The 19,816-nt window shown below is 37.8% G+C and overlaps 1 protein-coding gene across 2 annotated transcripts; it reads left to right on the top strand.

Annotated features, from left to right (window-relative positions):
• The first annotated feature begins 2,447 nt into the window (after positions 1–2,447).
• On the top strand, positions 2,448–19,786 carry cdhr2 (cadherin related family member 2). Of its 2 annotated transcripts, none has more exons than XM_032527942.1 (31): positions 2,448–2,720; positions 4,687–4,743; positions 4,830–4,889; positions 4,974–5,113; positions 5,219–5,269; positions 5,358–5,447; positions 5,612–5,701; positions 5,795–5,917; positions 7,114–7,260; positions 7,548–7,623; positions 7,713–7,822; positions 8,743–8,949; positions 9,061–9,210; positions 10,245–10,403; positions 10,494–10,555; positions 10,663–10,906; positions 12,117–12,356; positions 12,460–12,529; positions 12,617–13,201; positions 13,345–13,416; positions 13,537–13,586; positions 13,691–13,842; positions 14,717–14,813; positions 14,917–15,005; positions 15,161–15,232; positions 15,545–15,680; positions 16,564–16,685; positions 16,867–16,980; positions 18,092–18,175; positions 18,854–18,911; positions 18,994–19,786. In XM_032527942.1, exons 1-31 carry the CDS (start codon positions 2,711–2,713, stop codon positions 19,147–19,149), a joined length of 3,873 nt encoding a protein of 1,290 aa, XP_032383833.1. In that variant the 5' UTR covers positions 2,448–2,710; the 3' UTR covers positions 19,150–19,786. The 2 variants fall into 2 exon arrangements, with proteins under 2 accessions (XP_032383833.1, XP_032383835.1); XM_032527944.1 differs by having other exon boundaries at positions 18,997–19,242.
• Positions 19,787–19,816: the final 30 nt, after the last annotated feature.

Genomic DNA, 19,816 nt, shown 5'->3' with positions numbered 1-19,816 from the left:
TGGCACAAGTAAACTGGTATTATTATCATGTCATTGTTATCAAAAAAAATTCTTAATTAACAAACTAGTGTGCTTCAGGATTTATTTTATCATCTAAGACAACACCCTGAATAACCCTTGGAGCATTGAGTCATTGATTCAATTTAGATTTTTACCAGATGTGACAGCAACAGTGTTTTCACTGTGTGTGTGTGTGTGTGTGTGTGTGTGTGTGTGTGTGTGTGTGTGTGTGTGTGTGTGTGTGTGTGGTGTGTGTCACATGTGTGTGATCATGGCAAAATGGATATAATATATACAGTGTATATATATATATATATATATATATATATATATCCCGTCTTTGACTTGTCACATATATATATACAGTATATATCTCACTGCGATAGTGTTACAACCAAGCGAGATTCAATGAAGGCCAAATTCAAAGACGGGTGACCCCTTTGCAAGCTGGTCTCTATTCAAGTGGTTTCTGTTTACTGGAACTGCTTTGGTGACGTTCCCATTTATTTCTATATCTTTATTGCCTGGTCAGGAGTGGCAGGGTTGTGTTGAATACTGCAAATCATAAACCAAAGTCTAATTGGATTAGATTGTGGGAACATATTTCTGGGATGTCTGTCATCAATACCCAGATTGACGTTCCTTATGAGCATGTAATGATAATGTCCCGTGCTTTTTTTTAGCACATGCCTTTTTGCCTCTTTAGAAAATGTCACATATTCTGGTCAACTAACTAAACGTTTTCATCGTTTACACGCTGATCCGACTCACTTTGATACTTTTTCTGACATTTGAAACACAATGGGTCATTTAAACAAATTAGCATCATAATCCTGTTTTTAGATATGCTGGCAGTATTGGTACAGGCACTGCAGGCACTCATGTTACCCTAAAAATGAATTGTCATAACTTTGATTTTCTATTCACATCTTTTACCTCTAACAGTCAGGTCAACATTTCATTTTGTCCAATACTTTGGTTTATGACCAAATACCAAATATTTAACCCTCCTATAGCCTTCGGGTCAAATTTGACCCCTTTAAAAAAAATATCTATATCTGAAATATATATATTTATGTTTTTAAACCAAATTACCACAAAAGAATGAATAGGATTCTATTCAATGCTCTTTGAAATACAAGTGATCACTTTCATTCCTATTAGTCAAAATAATTCATAATTTCTGTTTTTTTAACTCAAATATTAGGTATAATTCTACATACATGTAGAGAAAGGGGGTCGGACTTGATAAGTTGTTTATCAACTTCTTCCTACTCCTTTTGAACATGGAAAATTTTTGTTCCTTTTTGAATGACTTTCAAATTTGGAAGATTGTGCTAATAAGTACATGACCTTATTTATTTGTCATTCTAATTATATGTATGCAGGAATGCATGTATATAAATCTTTTATTTTAATGTTGTTGTTGTTTTGTTTTTTTATGTTCAAAAACTATAAATGTTCAAATAAACTATAAAACTAAACATAAATGAGGGTTATTGACCATGAATTCCAAAAAGTACTGTAAGGTGGTGTTAGTGAAAACTAAAAAAAAGTCTGAAAATGTCAAATTTTTGTCCGTTTCAAACCCGGGAGGACAACACAAGGGTTAAGACATTCCCAGCAGCCTCAGCTGTAGGCTACTTTGTGTTACTTGCTAATCAGCAAATGCTAGTACGCTTACAAGGTAAACTTAGTGGTGAACACTATACCTGCTAAGCATCAGCATGTAAACATTGCCTTTCTCACCATGTTAGCAGGCTGACATTAGCAGTTAACTCTGCTTCTAAGCCTGGCTGAAGTACAAGCGTGACTGTAGACTCTCAGTTGTTACAACACATGTATCCCCATTAAAAAGGCAACTCTCTCTCTCTTTGGAGCAGTTAGTATGACAGCTCAATATTTAGCAATTAGTAGCAAGTACCTTTAGGCTGTGCTTTTCCTCTGTTTTATGACACAAATAATTACTTTTGTGGCATTAAAAGGGAATCTTTCTGAAACCAAAGAATCCCGTCTGACTAAATAACAACCGTTTTGTTAGGAACGTACGCAACGTTTATTGCATACATGCTTTCCCTCCATTCCAAAGACTTCAATGAATCCGGTGGGCAAAAGAGAAGCTGATCCTTTGTGTGATGACGTTTAAGTAGGACAGGCCAAAAGGGTGGGATTACTGGGAAGAGCTCATTAGTGAGGAACATGAATCTGTTTTCTGCAAAAAAACACTGATCCACTGATTGGTTCTCATGAGCCACGTTTTAGAAAGGCCCCTGATCACACTGGGTTTTCTCAATGGAAGCAAAGAGACTGCTGTTGTTGCCATGACAACAGAAGCACCCACTTAAACAAAAGAGCTGGGGTATGGGCACTGGTGACCCAGTGTGGCAGGATGCCATGTATTGTTGGTGACAGGGCTGGTAAGCCAATGATGAGGGGAGGACTACCCCGGCTCACACAGCCATAATGTAGCCATGTGTGAGAGCAAGCAACACGTGGATATTTAGATTCATTACTCTTCAGTGAAATGCTTTTGGGTGTCTGTTTTTTTTCCTAACAAACACACACAGGGAGATTTAGTGCTGTGTTATTGGCTGTGCATTTCTTTTTCGCGTTAATCATTTATGTTTACAACTACAAGACGATAATCACTAGGAGAAACCAGAGCCAAAGGTCTCATAAAGACATCATTAAAGGAGAAGCTCCTCTGCGAATGTCATCCGGTAAGTCGGACTGCTGCGTTTTACATTGAATTTACATTTTTAAAGTGTTAAAAAGATGTTTTTAGTTGCCACGTAGGTTAATGGTGGTCAAATGTGTTCTGCTCACAATGAATAGATAATTAAAGAGGACAACCGGGCTGTTCTCTTTAATCTGACATAGTAAAATATCTTGTCCTGTAATCACAGGGTACATTTATAACCTATACTTGTCATTTTGATAGACACATATTCAAATTAAACAATTTTCAGCAGCATGGGTATGTTAAAGTGATTCATTCTCAAAAGTCCCAGCGTTAAAAATCCGTTTACTCCCTTTTTTAAATGATTGAACGTTGCTCATAACATTCAAAAATTCAAATTCTTTTCTGTCTTTACACGAAGTAGAAAGAGTGGCAAAATGCAAACAATCTCAAGGTACCCTCAATAATCCATAGAAAGCCTCATTAACATAAACTCGTTAAATCCTTAAAGTGGATAATTCATTAATGTGAACTCTGACCGAGGGGCATACTGTAATATGTTCTTGTTGTAAAAGTACTTGTTGTTGGACTCTTGAAGATTATTTTCAAGAGGATGATGACAAGTTCAGTTACCTAATGTTGCTCGTGTTTCATTAAAATAGTTCACATTCTACTGTACAAGTTCTTGTCTGCATTGGAAAACATGATGTACATGACATGGGATTTAATATAATTTCACATAAATCAGTTATTGTCTAATTACCTCTAATTTTATAAATATTAAAGAGCCCATCACACAGGGCAGAAAGAGGACGCTGCTCTGCTCTCTCTGTAACGAAACTCTCCTTCATGTTGTGACACTCCGCTCAGGTGTGGCCACATGCAACATGCTATAAAATTGTAAACCCATAGAAATTAGGGCAAGAGTAGTTTTCTTCCCTTTTGAATATATCTGGTTATTTCATGTCAATTAAATTAAATGATGTTGGTGTTTTATCAAGAGGAATACAATATTAATTAATATTAATAACAAACGTCAATAGCTATATCTTTCTCCACTAAGTGTCCATATAAAACATGAGTAAATGAAATGTCTCCACTGAGAATCCCAGTGTTGAAGTGCAACCTTTTTCTCAATGTTAATAATTTAGAGAAAAGCAGCATAGACCAAAAAAACATTTGAAAAGTTAGAAACCTGAGTTGATTTTTAGCCATGCTGGCAGCACGGCTCTCTGGATCAATGCTGGTCTGTCGGTCTATAGGCTGATCCACCACTTTGGGCCAAAAGAAAACAACTTCTGTCTTATGGGATTCAACTACTGAATACATTCATCAACAATTCAATAGTTGTTAACCTTAAAAGTTTAATGATGGTTTTCCAGAATACCACATTGGCCTTGACTTTTCCTCTTTCGCCAACATGGAGTTAAAGTTTCTGGTTTTATGTGGACTGTCTTGATGGATAGTTGCAAAATGTGTTACCAACAATCACACATCTCTTTTTCTTTCATTGAGTGCTTCAGGTCAAATTTCTAATTTGTTGCTCAGTTCAATTCAATTTTATGTAAACTATCAGATCATAACAAGAGTTATCACAAGACACAGATAGGGTAGGTCTAGGACACATTATAATTTACAAAGACCCAACAATTCCAGTAATTCCCAAATGTTATGACCAAATACTAAAACTAATGACATTCCCATCACCCTCAACTTTACTTTGTGTTCATTGCTACTAAGCAAATGTTAGAAGCCCTAAGCATGCACTCTAAACTAAGATGGTGAACAAGGTAAACATTATGCTGGCCTTATTTAGCTCAAAGCACCACTGTGCCAAAGCATAACTTTTAAAAACCACTGCAGTAGACTCTTATAGTCCTGTGGCTTGATAATTGACAATTAATTGTTTGTCTATAGTTGTCCATTTATTTTCTGTTGATTTACTTATTATTTATAGACTAAGTACTAGCTGTACTTAATGGATTGCTCTTTCTTTTTATTTGCAGGCATGGAGGGGGTCACGGGAAGTATATTACTGTTGTGTCTTATCAGCTTCACCAATGGTGAGTATTCACTTCAATAATTTGTAGTTTTGTCATCCTGACTTTACCTCACTGCCTAACATTCTACTTATACTGTGTTTCTACAGCAAATACCAGTCCTACAATCAACAGTATTGTTAGGGAACTGTGTGAAGACACCCCCATAGGTATGTAGTGCACTTTTGTACTGTATTATAACTTAACAAATATTGCACACATTTATGTATGTTTCTCGGATGTTATTTTCTTAGGGGCCTACGGCTTTACTATAGAAGCAACAGATGCAGAAAATGACCCATTGACTTATTCACTCCGTGAGCCCAATGCACAATACTTCACTGTTGAAAGCAGCACCGGAAGAGTATCAGTCAGCAGGAAACTAGATAGAGAGGTATGGTGTGCTGAAAGTAGAGACTATTTAGTATTTAACAGTATCATTTTGATTATGTTTATGCTTAATCAATTTAATATTTTCTTTTTAATGTTTTTATTCTAGGCTAGTAATGTATTGCCTCTTGGAGTTGGTGTCTCGGATGGTCCCAATTTTGTAAGTGACAGTTAAGTTAGTTCTTATCATCCATTTCATATCAGTTTGTTCACGATGTTCAAAACGTACACCATGCAATGTCTTACAGGTAGAACGCGTATTAACTGTCGTGTTAAAAGATGCCAATGATAACCGACCCATATTCCAGGATTCTTCATATGATATTGAAATCCCAGAAGTAAGTCAAACATGTAATTATTTTAACATTTTGTTCATCACTGTCTCTACTCCAGCATCAATTTTTCAATCCATCATGATGTCCAAAATTTCTCAAACAGCACTGAGAAACATTTTTGTGTTTAATTAGTCTGTCTTTGTTTTTATTCCCGTTCAATTCCTCAGAATACCCCTGTAAATACGCTTCTGTTTAAGGCGGTGGCCACTGATGCGGATACTTCAAGTGCTAGCATTGTTCGATACAACATTGATGAAGTAAGCTTCCTTTGTAAACCATGTAGTTAATTAATATCATATTCTGATGTTCGACAAATGTCATTAAAGCATAACATACACTGTGTTGTGTAGGTTACTCCAAATGATGGATTCAGCCTTTTTAGCATTGTGCCCACAACTGGTGAAGTCAGATTAAATGGAAGTCTGAATTTTACTGCATTGAGCACTTTCTATCGGCTGAAGATCAACGCAACTGTAAGTATTATGCATATACTTATATATATATATATATATAAACTGTATATGTAAATGACAGGCAGGAGTTTACTACCCAGGAGTTATTGTAAACAGAGATTATGATTGGATCTTTAGTTTGGCTTTTTTAGAAATGCATTTATTTGCTTTAAGCCGTTTTCATAGTCACAACCATGAGGTTGCCAGGCTACCAGCGGAGATTCCAGGAAGTCACTACATATTGATTTTTTTAGAGCTTGGATTTGCATTATGTAAACAAACTAGATATACCGGTTCAAGTTGTGAGCTTTAGAGGTTTCTGTTTGGCAGATTTTGTTAGCCTACCTTTAGACAGAGCCAGGCTAGCTGTTTCCCTCTGCTTTCAGTCATTATGATAAGCTAAGCTAAGCTAAGCTAAGCTAACTGTCTCTTGATTCAATCTTCTCATTTATCTCTTTGCAAATAGTGTAATAAGCATATTTCCCAAAATGTTTTAATTTACGTTAATATGGAACAGTTCACTTAATAAAGCATTTATGTATAGAATGTCATTATCAATATTTTATTTGTCCATTATTTATTTTATGTGTATACTGTGAATATTGCATATTCAAACTTTTAATCTGTTTACTTTTGCATCTACTGTTAACTACTTTTTTTTTTTACTGTTTACAAATTTGGTATTATAACTTACACATACTTTGTTCACTGATGAACCTTGTTTTGGCACTATTCTGTTTACTGCTGTAAAAAGTCCCCCATTGTGGCAGTATTGTCTTATTTTATTTCATCATAATAGATTGCAGACTGAGAAGCACTGTAACATTTACAGTTGGATCTTGGTGTGTTGGATCTGCTGTTGAATTCAGTTTTTTTGTACCCACTACATTTATAGCTTAACCATAACATAAAAACATTAAGTGGCTTAAGAAAAAGGGTTCTGTTCCTTTTGTAAATGTAAGGCCAAACAGATGCCTGACGTGATTCATTTGATTAATTATGCAACTGATACAGTTACAAAATGGTATTTTAGCAAACCAAAAATATTCATTCTGTGTCATACTCAGTGGTTATACCACTAAATGTGTAGTTAGATTTCCCTGATAATTTTAAAAGGATTTTCAAATAGCACTTTATTATTATATAACTTCAAAATCTCTCAATAACAAGAGACATAACATTTTTTTATTTCATCATCCTTGTGTGTCCCGTGACAGGATGGCGGAGGCCAGTGCTATTTTGATGAAACCAACTACTTCTCAAGCATTGCTTTTTCCTTCGTTACGGTTGTGGATGTCCCGGATCTCGACCCAGTATTTGTTGGTACTCCCTACGTAGGAAACGTTGAAGAGAATTCTTTTGAGGTAAGTGCTGATACATTTTATATGAGTGCTGCATCAACAACAACAAATCTTAACAAAAGGTTTTTTGTTACGGAAAGTTTTACTCACAAAATCTCATCCAGTTCATTCCACCATTCAATTATTACACACTTGTTGCACAGTTACGATGTCTGCTTTTAACTCTGATGTTCACATGTCCTTGTGTGAGTCCAGGCTGCATATTTTAAGTCATTATACAGACAATGGGTGTACATGTAAATGAGCAGACTTTCAACTGCTTCTGTGTTTTGTTTTGTTTTTTTTGCCAGGGAGAGTCTGTGTTCAAAGTAACCGCCATAGACCGGGACACAGGAATCAACGATGCTATGATCTACAGCATTGAAAGTGAGCCAAAACGACTAAGTAACAGTTTGTAGTTTGCACTAACTGAATAAGTAAGAGATGAGTTAGTTTCTTTCCACATTTCTTGACAGATTCCACGGTAGATCACCTGTTTGAAATCTCAGCAACTGAGGGAGACATAACTGTGTTGTCACATATTGACAGAGAACTTATTGGTGACACAGTTAGCCTGACTGTAAAGGTACATCAATTTCATCCTCCAAATACAATTTTGCTCTGTCTTGTAAAACATTTACTGTACATATACATTTCCATTGTGATTTTTGGTCCATTCTAGGTTCATTTTTGTTATAACACAACCATGATTCCAAGGAATATTTTTAACGTTTTGCAGAGAGTGAGATACGAAGATTGATACCACTCTAATGTGGAATTAGCTTAGCTTCTCATAAATACTTGGAGCATGATATAAAAGCTAGCCTGGCTCAGTTTCAAGGTAAAAAAAAAATAAAAAATCCACAGATCTTCTCGTTTAACTCTCGGCGAGAAACCACAAAAGTATTTTCTAAAATTGAGATTTTGTCAATCCTCTCATTGTTCTTTGATTCTCATTCAGTTCCATGCATAACTAAGAACAAAGCTAATACACTACAATGCAACAGTTGTGTTTTGCATCAAAATTAGGCTGGAAACTTTTTTTGTACCCTCACAAGAACACAACGTCATCGCTTGTCTTCTTCTCCAATGACAAAAAGGCGTTGAGAACGAGGGGATGATAGCAGGTTGAATGGTGAAGGACCAAGGTTAGGCACAGCGTGATGAGGCTTCATACTGTAGCTTCATCCTCCCTCCTGTGGCTCCTGTGATGAGAGAGAAGCAGGCGATGAAGCAGAAAAGGAGTTTGTGAGGGTTGTGAGAACAGGATTGGATACAGGAAATAAAACTAGGCATTTAATGCTATAATAACTTCCTTCATGTTAGAAACAGCCTTCTCTCAATCACAGCCCATGAGCAACAAACCAAACAAAAAGGATATCTGCTGCAGTCTGTGAAAAATATCAGAAATTCAATTGGTTGTGTCTTGTGAACCTTGTTTAATTGAAAACCTTAATTTTGAAAAATGTTGAGATGGTGAAATTATTATATTTGGTTCAATTTTAGGCTACTGAGTCCAAAGAAAACATCCACGGGGTCTTCGCCCACACCACAACAACTGTACAGATCAACATCATCGACATCAATGACAACTGGCCGGAGTTTTACAAGTGTGGACTCTCCTGTGTGAAGGAGAGTCACTTCACAGGAGAAGTCGTGGAGCACTCACTCAGCTCTGTTTCTTTCAACATGACAGTCAAAGATCTAGATAAGGTGAGAAGAAATCCCCAAAGAAGAGAACACTCTTTGACTAAAAGATACAGTTTGCTGTATAATGAGCAAACTGATGACCAAGTATCAATCATCTTTCTTGGCTTTTCACAGACTTCCAAAACTAAACTAACCCTGGAAGGAGAGGACAAGGATGTGTTTTCTGTGGAACCTCAATTTACCATCTCTGACAGCATCGTTCAGTTTCTGGTCAAGCAGCCCCAACAACTGGATTTTGAAAAAAAGCAACAAATGATTCTACAAGTAAGAAAAATTAAAACCAGCCCATGAGTCTGTGATAATAAGTGTGTGTATCAGTGACATCTTTCTTCTTTTGGTCATTTGTGATTCTCAACCCTTGTGTTGTCTTCCCGTCAACCATTTTTTTTCAACAATATTATCGCGTTTCATGACATTTTTGTCACTTTTTCAATGTTGTGGGTGCTTTTTTTGATGTTTTTTCCAAAGTTATTTCATATTTCTAATGTTGATATTTTCAGCTTATTTCGAAGGCCCATTTTTTTGTGATGAAAAACTGAAAATGGGTCAAATTTGACTCGAGGACAACATGAGGGTTAAAGTGCCCATATTATGAAAAAAATCACTTTTTCTGGGATTTAGGGTGTAATCTTGTGTCTCTGGTGCTTCCACGCACATTCACGCACTGAAAAAAACAACTATCCATGCTGTTTGGAGTCAGATACAGGTTACTGAATGTCCTCTGCCTTCAGTCTCCGGGTGAGCTGTTAAAAATCTGCACGACTTTCTACATAACTAGCCAAGATGGCCAAGACAAGGTGGCTAAACGTAGCATAAGCTAGCACTAGCATGCTAGCTCGTTCTCAATGACAAAACACTGCTACAACACACACTACTTCACCATAATCTCCAAAAGAACTACTTCCTGTCCCTGTTCTGCAGGTATTCCACATGTGCCCCTCGTTTAGAAGAAGTCTCCCAGCTAATCCTGCCTTGCACTGACCAAAGTTGGAGAGAAAGTTATTTAGCTGATGGGATCTTACCTAGCTACTGCGCATGTGCGACTCCGAACAAAGATAGTAAAGAAGTGAGATGTCTCACTCTGTAGCTAAACAGAGACCCAAACACACAGGGTGAAAACAGGAGCTACAGCAATGTACAGTACAACAAAAATATGGTGTTTTTTGAAAGTGAATCCATGTAAACCTATTCTGGTACAATCTCAAAATACAATTATGAACCTAAAAATGAGCATAATATGGGCAATTTAAAGCACTCTACCAGTCTGACGTGTTTCCTATGCTTGTGTTATGGTGCAGGTTATTGCCACAGATGAAGAAACCAACGACCACTCCACTGCTACAGTTACTATTAACATCAAGGATGCCAATGACAACAGTCCCAAGTTCCAACAGGACACGTATAAGTTAGCGGTGGCTGAGCACTCTCCAGTTGGAGAAGTATTGGGCACCATTACTGTAAGTCCTTTACTATCTGGATAGTAGCTCAGACAGTTTGACCTTGAAAACATACAAAAATGCAAACATTTCTTCCCCTCCCCCCCTCAGGCAGAGGATCCTGATACAATGGATCAAGGCAACATCACCTACAAACTTCTTCCAGAAAGCATGTATGCCTAACCAACCTTACTGCTTATTTGAATGCAGCCACTGTGCACCTCATTTCTCTCATGCTAAATGAGACAATACCACTGAACAGCCTGAATCTGTGTTTCAGACTACTGTATTTTGATGTGGAGCCACATACGGGTACAATTTTTGTGAAAAACTCAACTCTGTTGGATCGTGAGGTCAGGTCTCTGTATTCTGCTACGCTGCAGGCCAGAGACACAGACGACAAGCCTGGCACAACAGTACTGGAGATCACTGTGACTGACATCAATGACCACGCCCCAGTCATCAACAGAGACTATTACCAGGAGTTTGTTAAAGAGGGCGGAGAGCTTGAACTTAAGATAGAGGTAACTGGGAGAACAATAAGAGAACAGTACATATTTCCATCTTCGTAGGTTTTGCTGCTATTTTTTTTACAAGATTTCTGATTTCTTTAATTCTTGTATCAATTTAATTCAACTTTATTTAGAGTATCCAAATCATAACAATAGTTGTCTCAAGACACTTTACAGATAGAGTAGGTCTAGACCACATTCTATAAGATTAAACATTTAATGCAACAGTGGCGAGGAAAAAACTACCTTTCAGGGAGAAACCTCAGACAGACCAAGGCTCTTGGTAGGTGGTGTCTGACGATGCCGGTTGGGGGTGTGATGAACAGTAGCAATGATAGTCACAATAAAGATAATGGAACTATGACTAGAAATATACACGAATCAATATAAACCACATATTTTGTTAATTGCAAATTTAAAAAAAACAACAACACTTGGTTGTGTCTTTACTTTTGGAGGTTGAAATACTGAAAGTAGCAAAAAGCAATTTGAAAGCCAAAACTGTTGACCAATTTCCGTACTTTCACGGATTTCACAGTATTTATACTTAAGAAACCTTTAAAAAAAAAGCACTTTACACTTTACACTATACCATTGGGGACAGTTTACAGAGAACACATAAAAAATCTCTTTCAGCAGAACCAGAGATATAGACGTTTTTTAATTCCAAGCCTTCTTCCTTGTCAAAACCTGGGGCCTACATTACCCACAATGCAACTTGACCGCCAGTAGTTTGGTCAAAGATTAGTTTTGTCATGTTAGCAGCAGCTGATAGTCTTGAGCCTGTAGCCTCAAACAGAGATGAGGTGTGTGCCACAAAAGATCTCTTATTTCCAACTCCACACTAGTTTGGTGTGGAAGAGCTTAGCACAGAGTCTCAACGCTGTCTTACACCTTTAGGAAAAACTAAACCAGCGAGCCAGGCCTTATCACCCCACATCAGTCCTTGACCTCTCTAACGCCACTGTGGCTAATTGAGAGCAAATCCCTGCAGATTCCGAAATCTACAAAAGCCTTTCCAGAAGAGAGGAAGCTGTTACAGCAGCATAATAATGAACCATAGTTTTGGACTAAGATGTTCAACAGTCACACATGGGTGTCAACATTATCTTAATTGAGTGTTTACATTTTGTTGGCAATGCAGTGAACTGAAAGAAAGTAGAAGAAGAAAGAAAGAGATGTAGTTTCTTAACCCTTTCTTCTAATGTTTTTATTTGGTCAGGCAACTGATGCAGACGACTCTGAAACGGAAAACAGTAAAATAGTGTTTGGAATTGATCCGAGCAGGTACAGCGATAACTTCACCATCGACCCTAACACTGGTGTGTTAAGAAACAAGGATGAGCTTGATCGTGAGGCCCTGGACCCGAAGCTGAAAGGGAGGATCGAGCTCAATGTAACCGCTACTGACAAGGGTTCTCCCCCGTTGTCCACAATGGTTACAGTTATCATCATTGTAGAGGTAGGTCTTCAGCAGTTTGTAGCAAAGTACAGTAGCTGTGTTGCGACTGAAGCTGCCACTCTTGTGAGGATGACGGTCAATGTTTTCTCTTGATGCCTCCCAGGATGTCAATGACAACACACCACAATTTGAAGCCTCCAAATACAAATTTGCTGTCAAAGAAGGAGAGTTAGGTCAGTATTTAACTTGTAAAGGCACTTTTAAATGTTCATACCTACTGTGTGTGGCTGAAGTTTAATTACATTATTCAATCCAATCAGGTGCCTTCGTGGGTTCTGTTCAGGCTGAGGATTTGGACCAAACGGCAGAATTTAACCGCATTTCTTTCAGAATCATTGAAGGAAGCTTTGGCAGCTTCATCATTCGCACCTATGCAGAGGAGCGGGGTTACAGGGGGAACATCACCGTGGACCCTGACATTGAGCTGGACTACGAGAGCGCTCGCAAGCAATTCCACCTGCGGGTAGAGGCGACAGATCTGGAGCAGAAGATGGCTGTCGTAATGGTGGAGGTGGACGTGTTGGACGTGAATGATGAGAGGCCTGAGTTCAAGCCAACAGCGCCTGTGACAGTAAAGGAGAACACCACCATCAGCGGGCCCGTTGGGCACTTTACAGCGCAGGACAAGGATGGAAACCACTCACTAGAATACGAGCTGGAGTCCGTTAAATGCAGATGCAATGGCTCTCTGACACCCTGCAGCTGGTTCATCCTGGATCCAACGGGGGACGTCAGAGTCAACCCGGAGCAAACAACAGATTATGAAAAATGTGACCAGGTGCTGATAGAAGCTCAGGTGGTGGACCAGTACACAGAGAAAGGGGAGAACAACAGTGTCACAACAGGTCAGCACTGGGTTGTTGTAAAGTCAACAAAAGCATAAAAGCATCAAATAAAAGCAGTAAATGCACGAAGACATAGGTCAAATGCAAACTTACAAACCCAAATATCATGTCACTTTAATTAATTTGTCTATTCATTATTTCAGGACAAATGGTAATCAACATTGCAGACATCAACGACAACGCTCCCGAATTCATTTTCTCAGATTCTGTATTTGGTGAGTGTGGATCTAAACATGTGTTTTTTTTTGCCATGTGACCCCTTAAATTAAATTCCATGCTGTCCTACTCAACTAAAAACCCACACAAGTTTAAAGTGTATTCTTTTTTGGATTTAGTTGTGGTGTCAGAAAGTGCAAGTAAGGGAACATCGGTAGCAGGAGTCACTGTGAGTATGAATGAAAAGCAAATAACTGACATGATTTCAGCTTGTAAATAAGACATGTTACATGATGTTGAGACATTCTTGCTTGTATCTCTTGCTGCTCTCAGGCCACAGACCGTGACTCTGGAACAAATAGGCAGATTGATTTTAAAGTGACAGCAGTCCAATTTAAAGACAACAACAATCAAGTAATTGACATGAAGATGCTGTTCGATGTCGTCACCACACAGCAAAATGACTTTTATGTTGGAATTATTCAGTGAGTACAAAATTATACTTCAGCATCATACGGCCATATCTCATCATGCTCTCTCTACATGTGTGTGGGTTTTCTCACATGCTTTGGCGTTTTACTGATGAGCTCATTTTATATTTTTGAACAGAACCAGGACCAGAGCCTTTTTATTTATTTTTTTAATATTTCTTGTTGGAAAGTAAATTCAAACAGCTCAGAAATTATAAAGAGATGCAAAATGACTAGAAAGAAACACAAAACAACCGCAAGAAGTCTAAAAATAGCTAGAAAAAGACTTAAAACAACTACAAAGAAACTCAAAGCAGCTAAAAAGACACGCAAAACAAATACAAAGAGACTCAAAACAACTGCAAAAGTCTCAAAATAGCTAGATAGACACTTAAAACAACTACAAAGAAACTCAAAGCAGCTTCATTGACACGCAAAACAAATACAAAGAGACTCAAAACAAATGCAAAGAGGTTCAAAATAACTGCAGGGACTTAAAACAACTACAAAGAGACGCAACATGACCACAAACTGAAGCTAAAAACAATATAGAAGGATGTATAAAATGACCACAAAGAGACAACAACTACAAAGACATGCAAATTGATTGCAAAGAGACACAAAATGGCAACAGAGAAACAAAACAACCAAAAAGAGACAAATACATGCTAAACAACTACAGAAAGACACACACAAGGCAACCACAGATAAAACATACAAAGAAACACAAATTGACTAAAAATGACAAAATGACGAAAACAAATAGATGGAAAAAGGACGTTAAAAGAGACAAAACAACCACAACAGCACAAAATGTCTGCGCCAAGGGGCCTGTTGTCTCATGATCTGTCCATGGCTGCAGATTAATGACTTCCCAAACTTTCCACAGAACTTCCGAGACGCTTGACACATCACTGAAAGGGAAGTATCTGGTGACAGTAATTGCAAAGGACACCGGCGACCTCTCCACCAGCACCGTGCTGGAGGTGAGTGACTCAAATCTTCCAGCTGGATTTTCATTCATTAAAACACCAGACAGAGAGTAAGACATCCGCCAGTGTTAACACCTCTGTTCTTTTAATTTTGTAGATTTTCGCAGTTGATGACTCATATAAAGTGGAACTTGAATTTACAAGATCCCAAGCTTTTGTTGAAGAAAACCTCAATGAAATCATCAGGTACATTTCTCCATGCTGTACTGTCTTTTATAAAAAAAATATTTGAATCGGATCAGTTGATCAACAACTTTTTAACGTTTTATTTAGTTAACACTTATATCTATCATATTTCTGGTTATTTACTTGTTATTTTCTGGGAATCTTGACATTTCCAGGGCACTTATGACTGCCACCAAGGCTGCTGTTGAAATTGCTGCAATCAGGTCGGACACTTCCGAAGCATTCAGGCAAGTTCCATTTTCTCATCATCTGTAAATTTGAATCCCCATACATTTAAAATAAATGATGCATTCTGTGAATACATGTAAAGATCATAAATCATTGCCTGGTGTCAACAGGAACTCCAAAATATATTTATATACTTACATATACAAATACTGTTGTCCACTAGGTGGTGCCAGTGTTTCTGTAAACAACCACACTGATAATTGTAGATGATCATTGCAGCAACAAAATTTGATTTTTAATTTAAAACAGCTGAAATTGCTAAGTTAGGTTCAGGTTTTTAGGTCTGTAAGTAAGCTGTATTCTTTTTTCAGGGCTTCAGAAAAAACCATCATAGTAGCATATTTTGTCTTCTCCAACGGGACCGCTCTTACCTCTAATGAAGTGGAAAAGATGATTTCTGATCCTCAACACTCTCTTGTACTCATAGAGCTTGGCCTTGCAGATATTGTGAGTATGAGCAGCTTTAGAGTTGAAGTTTTATTTTTGGAAATAGTCTATTTTCTGTCATGCTACACTTTCTTTAACAAAAGCAGCATGATATGACCCTTGTACATTGTTGGAGTAAGTTTTCATTTGTTTTTCTTCCACCGATGTTGATGCATATCTTTACACTGTTCTGAAAGATACTTTCTGTTATATGAGACAGTGAGTCCCTGAAAAAGAAATCATAGCAAGAAACACATCAGCACTACTGTGTGTGTTCTATTTGCCTGCCTCGCCTCTGATTGACAACACAGAGAAGACAAAATACCAAATGTCAAAATCCCTGATCCAGATGAATTAGAAAAATAAATTCCAACTGAAGAATTTGCTGTAGGACACTAATGAGGACATTGCTTTTTTTGTTGTCACTGTGTCAAATGTCAATGTGTACATTATTAAGCAAAACATTACACATACAAAATATTTAGCCTCATTGGAAGCGTATAAGAACAATTTCTTAAAATGTATTGCTGTGTAGTCATGCATTAATTGTGTGTGAGAAGAACACTAACATAAAGGTTAGTTGTATTATGACTAACCTTTTAACCATTAGTGCAGTATACTGTAATCATTGTATTGTATTTTGCGTCCGATATTTGTTACTGAATCGAATGTTAATCTGGAACAAAGGTGCAGCCAGGTTGATGGGTTTTAGGTTGAACCCCAAAATAATTATTACAATTGGACGAATCATTACTGTAATGAACTTTATTTTCAGAATTTAATGACAGAAGATGTCACTGAACTGTCAGTTTGTTTCATTACAGTGTTTTTTATTTGACTTATAATGTAATTTGTAAATGAATGTGTCCGAAAACACATGATATACATCTTACTTGTGCTTCAGGGGAAAGCTCCATTGATCGAACCCGAAACTGACCCAGTGAGGTACATCCTGCTGGGGATGGTGGCAGGCCTCGTCATTGTGCTGGCTGTCCTCACCACTTCACTGATGTGCACTCGCAGAAAGTAAGAAAAAAAAAGGGTTTGGAAGGAAGTTAGGGACATGATAAGACAGGATAATTAACTAATCACCACCATTCTGTTTGTCCCAGAAAAGGTTTGTTAAGTAGCCTACCATTGATCTAAAAACACCCATGCAAGGTAAACTACTGCATCTGTTTACTAATCAACTCACTTCACCCTACAGCTACAGGAGGAAGCTGAAGGCAGCTAAAGCCATGAACTCTGCATCCATGGTGACTTCTGACAACCAGAAAAGTGGCCCTGTGGTGCCTGGAACCAACAAGTACACCATGGAGGGGTGAGGAAACAAGCTTTAACAAGATATATGACATGGAGAAATGACATGAAAACAAAACATGTGTATGTCATTACTTGCTACCATAACACATGTGTTTGTCATCCTATGTATGTCATTACTCTCTAACATAACACATGTGTTTGGCATCCTATGTATGTCATTACTAACATAACACACGTGTTTGTCATCCTGTGTATGTCATTACTTGCAAACATAACACACGTGTTTGGCATCCTATGTATGTCATTACTCTCTAACATAACACATGTGTTTGGCATCCTATGTATGTCAATATTTGCTAACATAACACATGTGTTTGTCATCCTATGTATGTCATTACTTGCTAACTTAACACACGTGTTTGGCATCCTATGTATGTCATTACTTGCTAACATAACACACGTGTTTGTCATCCTATGTATGTCATTACTTGCTAACACAACACATGTGTTTGTCATCCTATGTATGTTGTTATTCGCTAACATAACACACGTGTTTGGCATCCTATGTATGTCATTACTTGCTAACATAACACACGTGTTTGTCATCCTATGTATGTCATTACTTGCTAACATAACACACGTGTTTGTCATCCTATGTATGTCATTACTTGCTAACATAACACACGTGTTTGTCATCCTATGTATGTCATTACTTGCTAACATAACACACGTGTTTGGCATCCTATGTATGTCATTACTCGCTAGCATAACACATGTGTTTGTCAACCTATGTATGTCATTACTCGCTAAAACAACACATGTTAGTCATCCTATGTATGTCATTACTCGCTAACACAACACATGTGTTTGTCATCCTATGTATGTCATTACTCGCTAACACAACACACGTGTTTGTCATCCTATGTATGTCGTTATTCGCTAACATAACACACGTGTTTGGCATCCTATGTATGTCATTACTTGCTAACATAACACACGTGTTTGTCATCCTATGTATGTCATTACTTGCTAACATAACACACGTGTTTGGCATCCTATGTTTGTCATTACTCGCTAACACAACACATGTGTTTGTCATCCTATGTATGTCATTACTCGCTACCATAACACATGTTAGTCATCCTATGTATGTCATTATTCGCTAACAGGGCTAATCCTGTTCTCAACCTCAACATCGACACAACCTTGGTGTTGGACATGGACGAGGACAGCTCAGATGTGGACAAAGTCAGGTAGGGAAAACCTCTCCGTGCACCATGGTGGATAGCAGTGATTTGCTCAGTCACAAGGTGGTGGCTCACAGTGACACATGACCTCGCTGTCCACTCTGCAGCAGTGCTGGTTGATAAACTGGGAATGTTTCCAGGTGGACATTTTGGCACAGTGGGCTCTGGAGCATATGTTGTGATGGAGAAGTGGCTTTATTCTTTCCAACTTTGGCATGTGACCCTTTATTTAAATGAAAAACCTAAACAGTGATTCAAGAAACAAAAGCTGTATTTCTGAGACTCTGCAGATAAACAGGGGAACTCTTTTAACCAATACATAATTTCACCATGAAACTTCCCCAGTTGATTACTTACATTAAGACAATTGATTTTAAGTTTTTGGAAATTGTAAGTTTAAATATGCAAATAGGAGGCATCATTTTGCCATGTTTTAGGTATGAAATGTTACATAAATCAGGCTATAAATGACACACACACATTTTTTGTATTAGATAGGTGAAAATCTACAGGCACATAGGTATTTTGGATGTTTTTTTCCCACTAGTCTGAAAGACATGTTAAAACGAATAAATGAATAGCCCAAAACCTCAACACTGAAATTGATGTTTTGCCTGGAGTGTCTCTCTTATTTGTGCTTACGGAGATTGCTTTGATCACTCTTTTGTTCTTTTATGACAACAGCCTCGACTCGTTGGACGACAACCATCATATGACCATGTCTGAAAAGGATAGATCAATGGTGAGTATACATTTTAAAGTCCATTTCTTGTGTACTTATATAGAATACTGTCTAATTTCAAAACGTGTCTGCTCCTCCTTAGCAGATGATCGAGGAGGAAGAGGCGGAGTATGACAGCCGGCTACCGGAGTACATTGAGCCTTTGGGTGCAGCACTGGCCCAGCGAGGACAGAAGAAAGGCTCTGACAATGCGCCTGTGGGCTTCAATAACCCTGCATTCAATACTACAGACCTGTGATAGAAATAATGAAGGGAAAAACACTTACCAGAGGTCTCGCAGGACATTATGTTGCTTCTCTGTAATCAGGCTGACCTAAATTTCCAGTCAAACACACATTGATGTTGGATGAAGTCCTCGTGCTTTCAAATAGCCTTCTGTTCTGATCACTAATAATGTATTTGGCATTATGCACGAGCCTCATGGAACCTAAAGAGATATTTGCTTTGTCTAAACATTCAATTTAAAACCAAAATGGTAAATGTTAACAATATGATGACATCACATACTGTGTCGATCTCATAGAATTTGGTTTGGTAATTGAATCAACTGTTTTGTTTTTCTGACAGTTATGGGAATAGTTTGACATTTTGGGAAATATGCTTATTTAACTCTCTTGCAGAGATTCAGATGAGAAGATCGACGCTACTGTCATATAAAGCTGCAGCCAGGAGACGGTTACCTTAGCTTAGCATTAAGATTGGAAACAGGAAAAACTGCTTTGCTCTGTTCAAAATTTAAAAGCACCCCAAAAGCTCTTTATATGAGGAAGTAATTACTACAGTAATTGCCTGCTGGCTGTGGATTCACATTTAGGGCAAACCCATGAGAGTGCAATAAAAAAATAAATCTCTCGCAAATAAGCAGATTTCTCCCAATGGCAAACTTATCGAACCTTATCTGGACA

The sequence above is a fragment of the Etheostoma spectabile genome, chromosome 10 (genome assembly GCF_008692095.1).
Source record: "Etheostoma spectabile isolate EspeVRDwgs_2016 chromosome 10, UIUC_Espe_1.0, whole genome shotgun sequence".
Classification (NCBI taxonomy): Eukaryota; Metazoa; Chordata; class Actinopteri; order Perciformes; family Percidae; genus Etheostoma; species Etheostoma spectabile.
The sequence above is the reverse complement of the archived record's forward strand: the minus strand, read 5'-3'. Positions and strand labels throughout refer to the sequence as shown.